Below are 17,981 nucleotides of genomic sequence, written 5' to 3'. Positions count from 1 at the left end.
ATTTTCTAGGTGTTAATTACCGGTCCGGCTGATACCCCGTATGCGAATGGATGTTTTGAATTGGACGTGTTCTTTCCACCGGACTATCCGTTGTCGCCCATGCTAATCAACCAATAGAAACACTTTCGTATCATCGTACAAACGGATGCATGGGACATGGGCTTTTGAGTTTGACACGCTTGATAAACACTGTTCCTACCTGATGCTCCAAGATCTGGTACAGCAATTCGCAGGCGGACTGCGATCCCGGAATGTTTTCGATTACTTTATCCTGCAACCTGAAAGCTAAGGTCAACATGGGCTCCACTATGCTTAAGCGATTGTCCAACAGGTTTCGTATTGTCGCCATGCCATTTTCGGGGCTAAAAAGCGACAATTCTCTGAGCACACTTTCCAAATAGGGCAACTCCCCGGGATACATCTGCGAAGGAACCAAAAGCATACTGCAACAGGTGTTTAGGAAATTCGGCACCAGCGACGCCGACTCCACGATTTGTCGTCGTAATTGCGGATCGACTGCCACCATAAAGCAACCGTGAAGTAACAGGATGCCCGCTAAAAGGAAGCAAATTATTTGAAAATGCTGCTCGTTTTGCGGTTATTAAGGCAACGCCAGTAGAAATTTGTTCAGAGAGAGTGCTGGCTTGAAGTGCTGGATTATTAGACCATTGACGGTGCAAACACTCCAAGCGAGCACTTCCGAACATTTTCCCCATAGTCAGCATATAGTATGTGGTGCTTACACGAGCCGAGATTGCAATATTCTTCATCAAGTTCACCTAGGCTAGTACGCCCAAATACACAACTACCCAACAAGCGAATTTGCACCAATCCAACAGTGTTTCCGACTTTCGGTTTGTACAGCCTTATTAGCACGCAATTAACAACTTTGGGACTCGGAAGCCCCAGGCGGATAGAAGTCATGCCACTGGTCGCTAACGGATAGCAGGCTGGCACCAGTCCGCGTGGTCCATCAGCTGAAGTCTGCATACATAAAATCGAGATTCGATCAATTCAGTATTATAAAATCGGGCAATTACCTCGATCGCAACATATGAAGGGCATGTGGCAAGACTGCTCGCGTGAGGTTGAAGTTGAACTTCCTTCAGCAGCACTGCAGTAGGCAGCTCAAGCAGTAGATCCGTGTGGGTTTCGTCTTGGTACAAATTGTGAGACCAGAGTGCCGATCGAGATCTTCTATGTGTCACTCCAGATCCACCCTGTGCAAAACACAAGTTTAATCGTATATAACAAGAATTGGTGATGAGCGAGTCGGGCAAGACTCTTGCAAAAAGTAACTCGATATTGAGCCGCATTAGTAAAGTAAAGCAAAACACTCTTTATATTGCAAGTATGCACCGACATAAAAGATACGAACAAGATAATAGAATCAAATAATTGTTACCAATTGTGTAAATTTTAAATCTGATGATGGCGCTGTTCTCTCGCCGAAACGTAATTCAAAAAATGTTTACTTCACACTTTGACTGAGACCCAGGAAAGATAAGAATATCATAACAAGTACACGCAGTCAGGAAAATAAATCGGAATGACTGTGATTATCAAATGATTTTGATTTGGTTTTACGCTTCATTTAAAAGAAAGATCTGCAACAGCAAAACGCTCAGGACAAGACAACGCCAACATGAACATATCAATAAATAAAACGGTTGCACTAAATTCACTTGCTAGCATGAATACGTACCTGAATTAATACATCTGCAGGCTGAGACGTGATCGATTGGCACGTAATGGTACACGAGGGGGCAAAATTAATCAAACCACACAGTTCAGGGGTATTTTGGCAGCTCTTGTGAGTGGGATCCTCGTTTTCATGTTGGTATGAGCTGCCTTTGTTGAAAAATTCTAACACAGTTGTTATTGTGCCGCGTTTCGATACGCTGCTGGACACATTAATGCTGCTCACTACATTCGAAGCCAGACTCTGGATGCCACCTGGAAAAGCCGGAGAATGTAATGCACTCGCAACTGACTGACGAGATGGCTTATATTCGAATCAAACAATAGTTACCAGCATTGTAGAAACAGGCCACAGCCTCCTCATTGTCAAGTACTTGATGTATAAAGTGAGTAAGAAGCCGATTTAAATCAGGTTTTTGTGAGAGGAACATCAAAAGTGGTTCCATCACCAGTTCCCTTCGGGTAGCTTTCTTGACCAGAGTACAGAGAAATTGGAAGATCGCTTCCTCTACGGAGGTGGGCTCCGAAAAACTTAGAATATTCTACAGGGAAGAAAAGCATTCTAATTGAATCGAGATTAGTCAATAATAAGCAAACCTACCTTCAACGGTACGTCTGAAGATGTATCGAATCTTGACCTTTTAGAGCTGGCCAAGCACTTACAAAGGGAAATAATCGTTGGGTGGTGCTGTAAAACAGTATCGGCAAAAAACGGCGTGACCAGTTGGGACGGTAAGTTGTCGGCATGAAATTGATTAATTTGCTCTGCTTTCGATTCGTCGGTTTGTGAAAATGCCGATGGTTCTGATAAGTTCGTCGCGCGGCCCGACTGAAACGTGCATAAAAAATAAAAACTAAATGTAAAAAACATTGAAGCACTCACAGAATTGCTGTTGTATACCATCGGAGTTTGTGCCAGCTTTCCGAACAGTTTCAATAAATTTATTAGCAAATCTTCATAGGACACGGACCTTTCCGGCTTGGTGGCATCTGTGCCGAGCACACCAGCAAAGATATCGCTGAAGTTATTGTTCCAAATAGACCGCTTATCGCCTATTGGTAAGCATTTCACATTGTCAATACTCGTAAAATAGTGATTGAGTAGAAGTGCTGCAAAAAGGCATCCTTAGTATGTTGATTATTCAGCTCCATGAAACTTACATGCACTCTCCAGTGTGCTCATTCCAATGCTGATATCAATATTGGTAAAATCCAAGTACAATATTGACTGGAACAGTTTACATTGGGCATCCAAAGGGCCCAATCGCGTAAATATGGGACCACCGGGTCGCGACAATTGGTACACCACATTTAACATTACAGTCTTTAATAAGTTACCTAATTTACTGCACTGGCTTACTATATCACATCTAACTTGAAGTCTTACAAGGAAATCGTGCAACGCCTTGCACAACGTAGGCCCGGCCTAGAACGGAAAACTTGCCAGCGTGATGTTTATTGGTTTCTTCAATCTCCACTTACCGCGCCTGTTTCTCTAAATGCAATCCCACTTCCGGACAGGAAATTTACAAACAATTGCACAAAGTCCCGGTGATTGACAATTGTGCTCAGCATTCCAGTTGCGGAAAATGAAGAACCACCATCCCAACCGGCATTGCACACTAACGTTAAGGCCTAAAACATCAATTAGTTGACTGTGCACACCAAAATTCCTACTTTAATAAGGGGAGCAAGTGGATGTGTACAAACTGGATCAAATTTAGTCAAACAAGCATTTTGTAATAACTTTTATAATACTATGAAGGCTTTCACGGCCGGTTAAATCACATTTAGGAATGTTTTCCGGGCTTTGAAGCCGTGGTCTATGGGAATTTCTTCCGGACGTTTTGTCCACAGCTGCGGTGGACATTATCAAAGGCGATGAGGCAGTGGGCGAAGTGATCTCCCGTGCTTTCCGACTAAGACTGGATCCTCTGTCGTATTTATGCGGCCACAGGGGATCCCGTAGTTGAACCAGTCTTTGTCGGAAAGCACGGGAGATCACTTCGCCCACTGCTTCATCGCCTTTGATAATGTCCAGCGCAGTTGTGGACGAAACGTCAGGAAGAAATTCCCATAGACCACGGCTTCAAAGCCCGGAAAACATTCCTAAACTTTTATAATGTTTCAATAACTGGATTTTTATTTGAAAAAGATCTCACCTGCAATCCGAGACACCATGCCTTCAATGATAATCCTGGAGTCCACGCCAAGGCGGAGATCAGACCAACAACCGGCTCTGCCTGAATCTGTATGATCGGCGTGGCGGAAGAGTCGAACTTCGAATCGCGTTTGATACAGTTGAGCGTGACCCACAGATGCAAAACATCTTCTATCTGATCGGGATTCATAGTCTGGAGTTTGTTTAAAAGTTGGTCGAAACAATAGGATAACATTTGCGCAGCGTTCTGAACGGTAGATTCGGCGGCGAATAGGTCGACCTGTTCGGGCCAGGGCAACAGACCGCATTCCGTCTCTACGAATCGATCTTCTAAAACATTCTGTAGCAGTTTGTGCGTGTTTGCAGTCGTAAGTCTTTGTAGGCCTATTTCAGACATCGAGCTGAGGCCAATTTCTAAGCGCGCATCAATTGTAGTGCATGTGGTCGGTAGTGCGGAAACTTGAAATTTTGAGTTATCAAAGGTTAATTTAGCCGGCATCTGAACGGCAGGCTTCACTTTCTCAAAGGTCTCCAAGACTTCCTCAATGTCCGAATCGTTGGAATCGGTTTCAAATACAGAGGGCAGTGGCGGAAATGACAAATTATTCATAGGTTTCGATTTCGTCTTTGACGCATCGGATGAGTCTAAACTTGAATTGGCTTTATCGCTGGTATCACTATCGTCTTCATTAGCAAGTTCTGCAAATTTTCAGTTACGTTAGTTAGCCGCGATAGTTGTTGGAATAACTCAATATTTACCATTTACTGTAGAAGAACCCCAGGATGAACTTGACGCCCCCTCCCTATCTACTTCCATAACCTCAGCCAGATCCTCAATCTGCAAATCTAAGGCATCTTGCAAGAAGCATAAAAGAGCAAATGGGGCCCAGTGGACTTTACAAGCTAGTGTAAAGTGTATCAGATTCAACAGCTGGGATTCCGTTAACAATTGCCATAGTTGCAGTTTGGCCATTGTTGCTAGTTTTGATATAATCTGCAAAAAATACACATACAATCAGTAATATGAACAGGATAAACCTTAACGAGTTCTGATAAAAAAACAAGCCATTTATAATTCCATGTTCCATTCCAAGAGTTGTATATACTTTCCTGACTGTGTTTCAATTCCAAATCAAAATTCATTCCTGGGTTTCAGTCATTTATTGTCTCTATTTATCAATTAAAATACGTTTCGGTGTGTTTTTCCACCATCATCAGTTTTTCTCAAATAACAGATAGTTAAAAAAAATCATTAATTTAACAAACCCAGGAATGACTTGATTTATGAAGAGTACAAGGGGAAAACGTGCAAAGTAATCTATAAACAAGAAAATAGTGTTTCATGGCGCAATTCGATGTAATTTGAACAAAGTTAGCAACTGCGACTGAAACTGGAAAAAACGGAACTATAGATCCGAACACAAAGTGCAAATTGAAGAAATTAGAATGTGTTTTTTTCTATACAAGTTTCGCCCAGTATTTTCTTTGTTTCTTGTTTGGGAGAACCGGAAAGTATGAAAGTGCCGCAGGTGTCCGAGAGCGGACAGTCAAAATTAGTCCAGAAAAATATGCACTGTTTTCATTCCAGAAACCTAACGAATGGAAGTTTTTCAGAATTTTGATACATTCATTGGAATCAATCTTCGGGAAACATATCCTTTTCCAAAATAATTTTCTGTAATACCTGCCACACACGACCCCCTTAATTTTCCGTTCTTAATAAGTTTTCCAGTTTGTTGGCGGTTTCTTCTTCACTGAGGATACACCCAATGCGATTATTCGCGACTTTGCACGTTTTTTTACAATATTACAAACACATATTTACCTTAAATGACAAAATCATCATGTCCGCGCTAGCTGAATGGTCCATAGAGTTGATGAACTTTAGCAAAAGCCTCGCCACTGCCAAGCAATGAGCGGTGTCGACAAATTGTGGCTTGCTTTGTGGCACCCGCATTAAGTCAATGAGCGACGTTGGATCCCACAATTTGTCTTCGGCAGGACTCGCTTCCGCTCCAGGTGTCTTTTTAAAAATTCCACCTTTGCTCGTTTTGAACTCTTTTACCGTTGACCATGAAGTGTTGTTCTTCCACGATCCTAAAATTTTAACTTTTGCCTGCGAATCAGCACTTGGGGTCGTTGAGAGCTGAAAAAAGAACTTTCAATGTCTCCGTTACCACGAAAAGTTGCTGGAATTAAGTCACCTTTGAAGTAATTTCGTTATGAACCCATTCCCATCGATCATCCTCTCTTTTGTCAAATGTGAGTTGCAGCGAAAGATACATTAACAGCCATGACAAAAATGGTAAATCAACATTCACCGCCAATAGCAAAGATCTGTTAGTTTCGATGGGTTTCAGTGTTTTATAGACCACTCTCATAGCAGCATCAATTTTGGCAGAGTTCTCCGGACTCTTCCTGCTCAGATAGATCAGTAACACGAATAAGCGGTCCTGTTGAACCACTGAGTTGCTAGACGTAGAAAACAACTCGACTAGAGTGTCGGCCAGAAAGTTTCCCCAAAACAAGCTCGAGCCGGAAGATTTTTCTAAAAACATTGCCCCCAGCAACTGGATTCGGGCTGGCTCAGAAACGCAAAGGCCTTTGAAAAGGTGTTGGCAAAGGTCTTGCGGAAGTTGAGCAGTTTTATCAACTGATAGTAGTACTTCAAGTAAGCCTTCTGCGATGAAATTCAGTTTGTCTGTGGAAACAGTTGCTTCAACGGATCCCGAGTCACTAGAGGCTGATTGCGTCATGCCTTCCTCAATTCTGGACATCACATTTCGAACGGTGTTCATTTGGAGTTGGTAGGTGACAGCGTCCTGTAAAACGAAATTAATGCAATTCTCTATTTCAATTATCTTGGCGGTGATTTCGCGCACCGTATAGGCACTGATTAATTTCTGTTCATCCGTTTTCGAGCCAGTCCTATAGGAACTCTGCGTAGTGCGTAAGTAGCTGGATAAATGGCAAGTGTTTTTCACGTCAGCTATCAGGAATGGCTGAAGGTAATCCTTGAGCTTGGAACAAACCAAACTGTATCGGCAACTGATATCCTCCAGAAGCTTAGACAGAACTCCGAGCTGTTTTTCATAGTTCCGCGGCTTAATGTAAATGTCACCAGGCACGTCTTCAGGCAAGATAATCACATGGCCATAGAAATACCCCAGAGGAATTCGACATCTAGTAGTTGACATTCCATATCGGCCCACCAGAGTCACCTAAAGTCGAATATTACAGCAACTAGTTTAAAGCGTTTCTCATCCCTGTACTTACTCTCATAAATCTGCAAAGCGGTGGCGGTTGCAAGTCATTTAAAATCAAATTCTTGGTTCCGATATCGGATGAGGTGACTAATCGAACTGAATCAACTTCTTCGCCAAACAGCCACACGTCTATGGTTAACGATACCAAGTCCGAACATGATGGTATAATGATGTCTGTTAAGGACACCGAATCGCCAAAATCCAAAATCACGTGACGCTTTGCTCCAGAATGCATCCGTTCTACGACGATTACTTGTTTCGCTGGCGGAACTAACAATTGTTGCCACGGTAAGTTGCAACTTTTTATCATCGCTTGTTCCTGTGCGTTCTCTGTAGTCGCTTGATTAATTGGGACACTCGATGTGCTTTGGCTGTTTATTGACTTATTATAGTCGAAAAGATTCTTGTAGGCCATTGCTGAAAATTGGTCTTTTGCTCAATGCCGCTTGTGAATTTTCCTTCTATCCTTCTATTACCAGGCTTTGCTTTACTTACCCATCTTTTGTTCCGCTTCCTCAAACGCTTTGCTCATAGCAAAGTTATTCTCAATAATATCATTTAAGTGGGAACTGAAACATGGACTTGTGTCCATGTACTTTTGAACGAAGGATTGAAAATCTTCCTTTTTCGTTTCTTTTTGCGTCGGTTGAGTGGCAGCCAGAACGATCGGGAAAATGTTATTTACTGCGGTTTGCATGGTGGCATTCACAGAATCGGCCATTTCAATTCGGGTTCCCTCGCTCGTATTTATACACGAAAAGTGCAGCGGCTCGGCCTCGATCAACCCTTTGATGGGCCTCGGGAAAAAGATGTGTTTATTTTTCAATTTATTCTCTTTGATTGTGTCCCGCGGAGGGGAATCTGGAAAAATTGATTAAATCAAAAATCATCCTACAGACACGTGTTTATTTCAATTTTGAAATGTGAATCTTACCAGTTTTTTGCGGCACTTCCTGTGTATAGTCAGGGCCGATAATAATGCCTGAAGCCTCAGTGGCAGGAACAGCATTTTGTGCGGTTGAAGTGAAGTTGTAATACGAATTTGTACAAGAATCCTTGACAAAGGTCGGAGGTTCAATGTCGAATATCTCAGGTTCCGTAGGTAAACCATACAGACCATAGCGACTACGTAGTAGCAAGTGGAACGGATTCGATCGTTTGATTAATTCGTCCGCAGTCTAAAGCAAGAGAAAACTTTTTAGCTGTTTCACTAAAATTATCAAACAATAAATTCGACACGGAGTTTACTCACTTCTTTGAGAAGCGAGATGCATTTATCTCCGACGAGTTGTTCGGTGTCTTTTTTAGTCATCTTTAGAAGAAGCGCAAACAGCCACTGCAACGCCAGCGGTGATTTCACTTGTTTGATATCGGTCATAATTGTTAACAAGTTCCGCAGAACGACGTTATCGAATTGGTTGCCGAAAGAATCACTGATATTTTTGGTTTCGCTAGAAATCATTGCTCATAATAAACTCAAATGGTAAATCATTAATAGTTTCCCTTACCGAGAACACGTTAGCAGGAACAACATACAATTGTGAGCAATACTGCGACTGCCCCGTAATAAACATTTCCGCAGTAATCCAAGCATATTTTCGTCAATGCAAAGGGTAAATATAAGTTCCACTTGCTCGTCCGGAGAGATGACAGAATAGCGTTTGCTTGGCACCAATTTGATAGAAGCTATCCAATTCAATATATCTAAAGCCTTCTGATGAGTTTCCCGATTATTACTTGTTATAATCGAATTGAGTAACGATTGCACGAATACATTCGAGTCCAGCATTAGATTTCGCATGATTCTCTCGTGAATTATCTGTGGGTTCTCTGACGGCCCGTAAAGAGCTATGCTTAGCTCATGAATGCAATCACACCCTAAATACTGCGTATTTTTTCTCGTTGGAATGCCCAGCTTATCCATTACTACGTTGCCTTTGGAGTCTTTAGGCTTTTTCGCGTCTTTGTCGAACACTGCTCTTATGTGCAACAATAAATTCCTCACCTACAATGAATCAATTCAATTTAACTTGATTACAGTTTCAAGCTAATCAAGTGGTCATAAATACCTTAACTTTAAATAAGCGAGGACTAGTGAGAGTTACAATCCCACTTTGATCGGTTAAATCCAAATATTGACCAATACTGACTGGCCCTACTAGAAGGTCTGCATTATGTGCTCGCAAATATTCCTCCGAAACTACCGGATTTTCCAGTCGCCTTAGCATATCGATCGTCACTGAATCATCTACCGAAAACTTTACATCTTTGCCATGCCGTCGTCCGATCCCACCTTTCGACTGTCGTAAAAGAGACACTTCGACACGCGGTTTGGTGCAACCACTTTGCAAAGTAAAATGAACATCTACATGGCCTAAATGCTGAAACAAATTATGCCGAAATGACGCCACTAACAAACCAAACTGGGGAAAAAAGAGAACATCAGAAGTTGTTCGCTATATTTACCACGGGGGTTGGAAGTGCGATTTCAAAGATATGCTCCTCCCATGTAGTGGTATCGGTTTGAAGCCTCCACGTTTTCGTAGACGATTCAGTATTTATGATGGAAGTATTCCTCCTTTGTCTCATTGCCTGCTGAAATTCGCTCCAACAAGGAGGCACCGTCACATTATAACCGGACCTACAATATTACAACTTTATAACTTATCAATTTGCAGGAAACAAATTGCAAAATTGTACAGTTCTAAACTTAACTGTTGCGATGTTTCCTTATACACAACTAGGCAAATACTATAAATTTACCTGACAGGCGAAAAAAGGGTGAGCTTCTGCAGTGTCTTCAAGTCTTTCAGTGGAATGGGAGCTGGTGGCTCTTTGAAGCATCTGATTATATCCAACTTTTCCACTGCTGACATGTCTTTCACTGATTGATCAGCATTGAGAGGGAAAATATCGTCTTCCTCATGATCATCCGTTGACTCGTAGTCGCCCTCATTTAGTTCATAGAAATGTAAAGAACCTTCACTTGTCGATACACATAATCGGTCTAAACCTAGCAAAAAGAAAACAAACATGTATTAAAACAAAAAAAAAACGAACAATATAAACACTTACTATTACAATATACTGCAGACACAAACTTTTTGTCATCAATTTTCGCTATGCAAGCCGTTTTGAGAGTGGATAATTCTATGATTCTCACAGCTCCATCTGCGCAAACAATAATCACATTTCCTTCTATACCATTTTCGAGTTTCGCAAACGGCATTTTTAATTTATCCAAACTGGGTAGCAAACTGATCTCAACCGGTTTCTCCTCCGGCACCATGTGTCTTACATTTAAATAATTCTCATCAATTGTAACCATTTTGTTTGAAAAGTTTAATGCATACACTATGAGAAAATGTGCCGAAGTACTACATACTGTTACCAGTATGTGAGCCCCATCTTGAGTGGTTAGTATGCTTTTTATTTGCACGCCTTTGCACCTCTTGCAACCAACTGGCAGCGAAATGCACTGAACCGTTCTAGAGTAATTCAATCTTTTATTTGATTGATTGTTCTTCAAATCCACAATGTGGTCGGATATACTGGTTTCATTCGAATCGGGTTGATACGGCGGCAAAAACCCCAGCATGTCACTAGCAGAAACAAAATCCGCCTCACTGTTATTAATGTCGACTGTTAATAATCTAGGTCCGGTATGGTTTTTCTTTGGAGAATCGTTCGTCTTTGTGACGGGAGGCAGAAAAACTGAATCACTTTCTCCTGAAAATGATCAGAATTAGTCCAGCTTAGTTTTGGATAAATCATAAACTACCTGGAATTAAGGTTTTATAAAACGAAGTCAGTTCTTTCAATAGCACGTATTCGTCCTTTTTGCTCAAATCAGAAGAGTCGATGTCAATCAGTGAAATATGATTGTAAGCCAACGGGGCGTTAGTGACCTGTTTATCACAATCGATTTCACTTTGCTTGCTGTTATCACTTTTGTCCTCCGGCTCCTCTTGTTCTTTATTAAACATAAAGTCATAAACCACCAGATAAACGCCCGTTGTGTTGTTTACGTCGCGATCCAGATCAGTTCCTCTAATGACTTTTAAAAACCCAAAAATATCTGTTGGCTGCAATGTTGGCTCTATAACGTTATTGTCTGCAAGAATAAAGGCATTTTTAGTAGAAAATTGATAAACCTTATAACATGCAGCGCATACTGGAACGCGGTTTTCGCCCCGAGTATTTAGAATTTTACCTTGCGAGTTTTTGTCGAACTTCTGTGAAATGGTGATGCCACAAATGATGGTGGGTCGAACAGATTTAGTCACAGCTTTTTCCTTTGCAGCTTTATCACTGACAATCGACAAGGCAGTCACACGTTTATGAACTGAGACTTTTTCTGGAAACCAAAATGTACACTTTAGAATGCATCCCATCACGGAAAAGATGCGTTTCTGTACTTTCATCGTTCCAAAAGCCTGATCCAAAGTCATGAGTCAGTTTTTCCAAAATATGCGAATCAAAGTGAGTCACAAAGAACGAATGCGTGCGTTCGATTTTCCCAGACACGTCAAATACAGAAATAAGTCCATCATTTGTAGAGGTGGGAAGAAATTTGGGAATGCTGCTAGTTCCTATTAGTTCTATATTGTTGCCGCGAAATGTTGCATCTATTGCGGGCCCTGTAGAATAATCATAATTTGAGCTGCACATGCGACAATTTAAACATGATTACCTACCTGTAGCTTTTGACACGGAAATCGGAACATTTTGAGTATATTCGCCTATAACAAACGGACAAGTCGGCGAATGCCTTTCATGTTCGCTCCATGGCTCATCAGTTCGCTCCCAACTGACAAGACAAACTGTACACGTAAAACACATAGCTCTATCGTCTCCTGCTGTGTTTGGTTGGTGATAGAAACCAGCTTGTGCCATTTGCTCGGGTAAAGCCCATCTGTAAATATAACGAGCATTGGGTTCCTCAATGGAAAAACGATCAAGTCCTCAAACACTCACTTGTAGTCCATGTGAGGCCATTGTGAGAACGTTTCACGCCTTCTGGCTTCACTTGCCATCATTCTTTTATCGCCGGCATTGGTCGGCTCGCCCATCAATTCCCATATCCGTTCCATAACCGCCGAGGCCACTTGCAATAAAGGATTGTGCACTTTTTGGGCTATTAACTCCTTCACTAGCGCGGACATTATCTGCTTCAGTTCTCCTATCGGTAGTGTAATGCAAACAGTCTTCCACTAAAACAGCACAAAGGTTTGTTGTACATTTAGCCTCTAAGAAGCTAATTTAAACAACCAAAATAATCTTACTTTTTGCGATTTGATTCCACGTTTGTCTTTATTTGAATGGTGAACAGCTTCCACTACGGTTTGCAATTCGGTGTATAACTTAAGGCTCTTACCATGCGTCGAATGGGCCACACATTGCTTAAGGAACGCAGCCTATAAAAGAGATACAAGCTATTATTTCCATACCATAATGTCAACAATCGCCTATTGTATAGAACATGCAGTAGTGATTCTAACTCGCCTCTAACATCGACAGCTCAATCTTGACATTCTCGGTGGGATCGGTTAAGCCCTTTTGCAAAATGCTCTCTAATAGCAACACTCCATTATAGTCGGTTCTTACACCAATCGATTGCCCGTCACATATTAAAACTCTGTCTTCTATTGGAATGTATTTGCATATTATACTCCGGCCATTTTCTGCTGGAACAAAATACTGATTCTGGGCGAAAGTATAGATATATATACTATATAAACTATAAGTTTTTTCATTTTATTTTTCTCAACTAATTCAGAATAACAATATTTTTCAACTTCACTTCAAACTGATAAAACTTGAAAGCATTTCATTTCCAAAACGGTTGCAAATATGATAACAGACCTCTTTCCCTGATAAAGGATGAAACAAAATGTGTAACTTTCAAAAGCAAAATAAACCTAAAATTCGATGATTTAGTGAATCATCAAACAGTTGAAACTATAATCAACGGTTTTTTTCGAGAAAGCTCGTATCTGGAAATCGAACATAAGAAGATAAAATAAGGACTTCTCTGAAAACTCCACTCTGAAGTGTGTATGAATTCTTATAAATAAACGAAAAAAGTCACAAACGTGCAGCTGTAAAATGGGTTGAATTGTATTAGATTTATATCAGGGAAAAAATATTGAAATAAAAAATAACGATGTATATATTTACACAAGCAGAACGTGTTTTATTATGTTGTTGATACAACGAGTTCTTTAAGGCCCTCTTTTAAGACTAAAATTCATAGGTATAATTCGGTTGAGCTTAACCATTTATGCTTAGATTAGTGACTCTAAATTACGAGTCGATTTCGTATCGTAATTTAGATAATCGTCGGTATTTCCGATTGGATTCGCAATTTTGAATAAAATCGAACTTGTATGCCTTTTTTAACTAAATAACCTTGACTTTGTGTCATCTTTGCTTTACGAAGGCGGAATGAAGAAGCCATAAGAAATGGGTACCAAGAGTTTGCCTTCGACAGGCAATACACTCTGGAATATTCTATTCTTGAAGCCATAAAGCAATAAAAATAAGTGCTCTTATCGGCAGCAGTGCTATATGTAGAGGTATTTAGCACTCAGTTAAATACATGGCAACGCATTTAAAAAAATGTTAAAGGTAACAAAAAATATTTGAACCAAATAGCAAGTCACAGGACTTGCTGATATTTTCCAACCAGGAGTTTTCTGTGTAGAATTATTTACTTAACTCTACAGAGCAAATATGTTTATGACTTTTATAGTAGTCGTTGGAAAGGTGTCTGAAGTTTCTAGGATACCTTTGCCCAACTTTTAAAATAACTAAGGCACGATAACGGGCAGTGGGTGCTAGCAAAGCGAAGCAATATTGCACCAAATAGTTAAGTCATAGTATATTTTAGTAGGTACGCGATATGAATGAGTATGCCTTAAGAAAGAAAGGCTCATATGAGGAGTAACCAGATCTTGGAGGGCGGTACAACTAGAAAGTATTCGAGGCCTTACCGCTTAGATTTGTTGATTGCAAAATCACTCCAGAATTAACATCTAGAACCCGAACTACACCAAAATTAGTACAAATTATTATAACGTTGAGGGACGGATGATAGATAATCTCCTTCACATCAGTGTTCGTATTTAAGTTACCGTCCTCGTTCAGCAAGAACGCATCTTCGGCCATTTCGTAAAGCACATCTTGCGCCATCAAAAATCACATTTATCAATTTTTCGATTAAAGAATGAAAACGCGAGAGCTAAACCAAAAAATTAACAATTTGGAACGGGTGACAATAATGACATTGACATGCGATCAGAAAAATCACTGTTTTTAGTTACTGGAGTTTTCCTCTATTGGTCGGCTTGTATCAGACTATTGCACAGATTGTAAACTTCACGATTGCCAAGTAAGGCTAGTAATCCTAGATGACAACATAGAGAAAGTAAAATATTATTATTTTACTTACTCTATGGATGACAACACAAAAGGCAAAAAACCAGCAGAAATAATTATCAAAGTACGTCAATGTTCTTTCATAGCGGGAGCACAATTGTTTATGGTGAAACTTTCAGAAAATAGTCAAAATCTTTATATAAAAAATTGATCAGTTTTACATTGACTTTAGTTAATACTACTAACTAAAGTCAAGAGAATATAAAGAAAGAAATAAAAATATACAAACGAAACTTAATTCCAGCTACAATTGTTTTGTATTTATTATGTAACAGGTTAAATAAATTCGGAAGCAAAATGATAAAACAGACATGAAGAAAAATCATCAATTAACAGTTGGACTTAATGGCGAATGAACTGTTTTCCCTGCAAACTACAAAAAATGAAAAACTCAAATAAAGATACAACTTTTCTCTATATTTCGTGTGAAACGCTTTAATTCACTCATTTAGCAGCGAAAAATCATCAATTGTGCACAGAATTTGAATTAAATGGCGAAAGAGCTGATTTCTACTCTTAATTAGTCAAGAGAGTATACAGAAAGAAAGAAATAAATCAAATAAAACTAAAACTTTTCCCTACATTTTTTATGAAGCACTAATTTATTTCGCATCCAAAATCAAAAAAAAATCATCAATTGCGACTAAAATTTGCATTTGGATTTAATGGCGAATGAACTGATTTCGCCTTTGAACTGATTATACACAAAGAATAAAAAAGCGGAAATAAAACTACTACTTTCCTCTCTTCTAAACTCTTTGATTTATTTTGCATACAAAATAACAAAACTGTTTTAAATCAATAAATCATTAGTTGCGCTTCGAACTTGCACTTGGATTAAATGGCGAATGAAGGATTTTCAACTGTAAACTAGTCAAGAAAGTACACAGAAAGAAAGTAACACTTTTCTTTCTATCTGTGTTACACTTTAATTCACTTCACATACAAAATATTTACATTATTAGAAAAAAATCTTATGTGCGCATGAAACTCTTTTCAGGATGTAAAGGCGAATGGACCCATTTTTACAATGATTTAGTCAAGAGACTGTACAAAATAAGCACATCAAGAGGAAACTTAATCAACTCTACGACTATTTTTTTCATTTTATGTGATTGCTTGGGTTTTAACATTTTAATTGATTGCTTGGGTTCTCGGGTCTGAACCCAACGACGAAACTCTTTTGGAACGAAAAATCTTATTTACATTTTCAACTAGCATCTGGATCTAATAGAGAATGAACCCATTGTAATTACACAGGGTAAACTCAAAAAATTGCTGCAAATTTCCCGTGTTTTTTTAACGTTTTTTAATTTAATTTCTTAGTTACCTATTTTCGTTTCGGAAACTTCGCATGTTCAAGTGGAAAAATGTAATTAAGAAAAACAGTTAAAACAACTGAATAATTTGAATAAAATCTTATTAAACGTGTACATTTTTACAAAAGCAAGCTGCTACAACCGTTCGAAGAAAAAGGGGTTTTTGTTAATAGTTATTGTTGTATCAAAATTTGCGCTTTTTGAGTCGATAGCGGAAAAATATTATGAAGAATAATGGGGTTGTACGGTTTCGATAATTTTGATAAAAAAAAATAGGTGAAAGCAAAATGTTTTGAGCTTCAAAAGACGCCCATAAAATGTGTTCACTAGAAAAATGGCTTATGTTATCAATATCACCTTTATTGGCTTCCGCTTTCAGAAGCTGCAACATTTTTTATTTAATTTACACAGCAATTAAGCTCTTCTCAGTCTGGACTTCACCAAAGAGCGTCCAATTTGTTTTCAGTGAGGAACCAAAATGATAAAATAATATTTCATTCACTTTCTTTTTGGTTGGAATTTAGGTGCCATACTGCATGCAAAAGCCACTTACATAATACAAGCTGAAATCAGGTTCTTAAGAAAATTTCTCCGATCAAACAGCACAGTATTATCTGATCAGTAGCCGATTTAGCAGTAGCATCTTAAGATATTACAAATTTCTATTCAATTACCAAACGAGATAATTAATGAGTTTATGGGAGATAGTTAGAAAAAAGACAATATGCTTAAGGTAAGATATGAATTAAGATAACAATTTGAATAAAAAAACACTAAGTAATATGGAACGCTTTAGATGAGCTTGCTAGTTCTTTTCGTTATCGGCCTGGTCAGTTTGGTACATCCGATAGAATCATTGCCGATAGCAGAGGAGAAAAAGAATCCCAGATTTTTTGGCGATTTATTTGGATGGTACGCAACTACTACTAGCATGCGTCTCTTTATAAAGCTTGCATTGTGTGTAACTTTTAACCAGGTTTACTGGAGGTAACGGAGGTAGTAACAACCATAATCATCATCATCGACCAAACGGAGGAGGGCCGAGACCCATACAAACACTCATTTTGGGATACGTGGCCCAGCAGGCGCTGGATTACTATTTCGGAGGAGACAATGCAGGAGGAGGCGGTGGTGGAGGATGTAGTGGAAAAAAGTGCTAAGTGCAAATGATGCTCATAGAACAACTACAAGGACAATGTTTTGAAGAAATCACGTTAGGGGGGAAAACCCTGTGGCTTCCTCATGCCTGGCATTAAAAAGACATTTTGTTGTACTTATCGATTGCGTACTCAGTGGTTTTTCTTCGGGTTAGTAAATGTCGAAAAATGTATAGTTGTTTTTAACTCTCTAATGATTTTCTATTAATGTAGGTATTCCAATAGATTTATTTTTTTTATGGGGGCTTATTTCAAAAACCTGTTTTAGCGTCAATCTAGCTGGCGGAGCAATAAAAGTACTATTTTTCGTCTAAACTATATGCAACTTCTCGTACATAGCAGTAACATAACATCTGTTACACCTTGTATATACTTTCTCCCCCTTACAGCGCATTTCGCACAGTTCGCAGAAAACCTAACGTTGATTGGTGAGCTTTTAGAATCAAAACCCCGATTTTTGTGGGCATGGAAAAGTTGGCCTAAAAGTTAAAGTATTTACGTAACTGCAAGCTCTGTTTAATCAAATCCAAGAGGGGGGGGTGTCATGGGGGTCATGCCCCCCCCCCATTCAATTCTCTATCCAACGATGCCAAAATGAATTCTGTGGCTCGAATAGTTCGTGAGAAACTTCGAAAAAAGCAGCGTCATGTTCAAGTGGATTTTGCAATTAAAAAATAAACCACGCAAATCTAAAACTTCTTGAATTCAAGCATTTTTTGAGAAAACTGCCAGCATTTCCTTATCACTTTCTAAAAAGGCCATTTATTTCTCTCTAGAATTATGTACAAATGAGCGTTCTTGCTCATTTTGCCTCCGAGAAATGAGCAAAAATGGGACGGAAGACATGAAATTTTGGCATAATCTTGCACCTAAATGTCTGATATTCAAATTTCGCTTTCTGTGTCAAAACTACTCGAATTTCCTCACTCACGTTGTT

At 39.4% G+C, this 17,981-nt stretch overlaps 2 protein-coding genes across 2 annotated transcripts in view; one reads left to right on the top strand and one right to left on the bottom strand.

The window, feature by feature from the left end:
* Positions 1 to 14,433, bottom strand: part of LOC109546878 (baculoviral IAP repeat-containing protein 6) — a gene marked incomplete at its 3' end in the record, with an annotated part of 36,898 nt that extends 22,465 nt beyond the window's left edge. Inside the window, exons 1-31 of the mRNA XM_048667232.1 lie at positions 14,124 to 14,433; positions 12,634 to 12,815; positions 12,414 to 12,545; positions 12,106 to 12,341; positions 11,826 to 12,043; positions 11,547 to 11,768; positions 11,342 to 11,485; positions 10,910 to 11,242; positions 10,204 to 10,857; positions 9,892 to 10,141; positions 9,595 to 9,769; positions 9,198 to 9,509; positions 8,637 to 9,133; positions 8,381 to 8,579; positions 8,063 to 8,306; positions 7,624 to 7,989; positions 7,139 to 7,545; positions 6,745 to 7,083; positions 6,067 to 6,684; positions 5,688 to 6,008; positions 4,622 to 4,856; positions 3,864 to 4,561; positions 3,184 to 3,336; positions 2,863 to 3,127; positions 2,585 to 2,811; positions 2,303 to 2,530; positions 2,033 to 2,243; positions 1,706 to 1,956; positions 1,041 to 1,220; positions 744 to 984; positions 200 to 555 (exon numbers count right to left, since the gene is read on the bottom strand). Of these exons, the coding sequence (XP_048523189.1) occupies positions 200 to 555; positions 744 to 984; positions 1,041 to 1,220; positions 1,706 to 1,956; positions 2,033 to 2,243; positions 2,303 to 2,530; positions 2,585 to 2,811; positions 2,863 to 3,127; positions 3,184 to 3,336; positions 3,864 to 4,561; positions 4,622 to 4,856; positions 5,688 to 6,008; positions 6,067 to 6,684; positions 6,745 to 7,083; positions 7,139 to 7,545; positions 7,624 to 7,989; positions 8,063 to 8,306; positions 8,381 to 8,579; positions 8,637 to 9,133; positions 9,198 to 9,509; positions 9,595 to 9,769; positions 9,892 to 10,141; positions 10,204 to 10,857; positions 10,910 to 11,242; positions 11,342 to 11,485; positions 11,547 to 11,768; positions 11,826 to 12,043; positions 12,106 to 12,341; positions 12,414 to 12,545; positions 12,634 to 12,815; positions 14,124 to 14,322 (9,093 nt within the window). The remainder of the gene's footprint in view (positions 1 to 199; positions 556 to 743; positions 985 to 1,040; positions 1,221 to 1,705; positions 1,957 to 2,032; positions 2,244 to 2,302; positions 2,531 to 2,584; positions 2,812 to 2,862; positions 3,128 to 3,183; positions 3,337 to 3,863; positions 4,562 to 4,621; positions 4,857 to 5,687; positions 6,009 to 6,066; positions 6,685 to 6,744; positions 7,084 to 7,138; positions 7,546 to 7,623; positions 7,990 to 8,062; positions 8,307 to 8,380; positions 8,580 to 8,636; positions 9,134 to 9,197; positions 9,510 to 9,594; positions 9,770 to 9,891; positions 10,142 to 10,203; positions 10,858 to 10,909; positions 11,243 to 11,341; positions 11,486 to 11,546; positions 11,769 to 11,825; positions 12,044 to 12,105; positions 12,342 to 12,413; positions 12,546 to 12,633; positions 12,816 to 14,123) is intronic.
* Positions 14,434 to 16,466: 2,033 nt separating this feature from the next.
* Positions 16,467 to 17,283, top strand: LOC109546880. Its single transcript, XM_019918037.2, has 3 exons — positions 16,467 to 16,620; positions 16,684 to 16,799; positions 16,864 to 17,283. The coding sequence occupies exons 1-3, from the start codon at positions 16,612 to 16,614 to the stop codon at positions 17,045 to 17,047; spliced, it is 309 nt and encodes a 102-aa protein (XP_019773596.1). The 5' UTR covers positions 16,467 to 16,611; the 3' UTR covers positions 17,048 to 17,283.
* Positions 17,284 to 17,981: the final 698 nt, after the last annotated feature.

The sequence above is a fragment of the Dendroctonus ponderosae genome, unplaced genomic scaffold (genome assembly GCF_020466585.1).
Source record: "Dendroctonus ponderosae isolate FM_Combo_2020 unplaced genomic scaffold, Dpon_F_20191213v2 Dpon_F_20191213_6, whole genome shotgun sequence".
NCBI lineage: Eukaryota > Metazoa > Arthropoda > Insecta > Coleoptera > Curculionidae > Dendroctonus > Dendroctonus ponderosae.
Note: the sequence above shows the minus strand (reverse complement) of the source record. Positions and strands in the feature narration are given on the sequence as shown.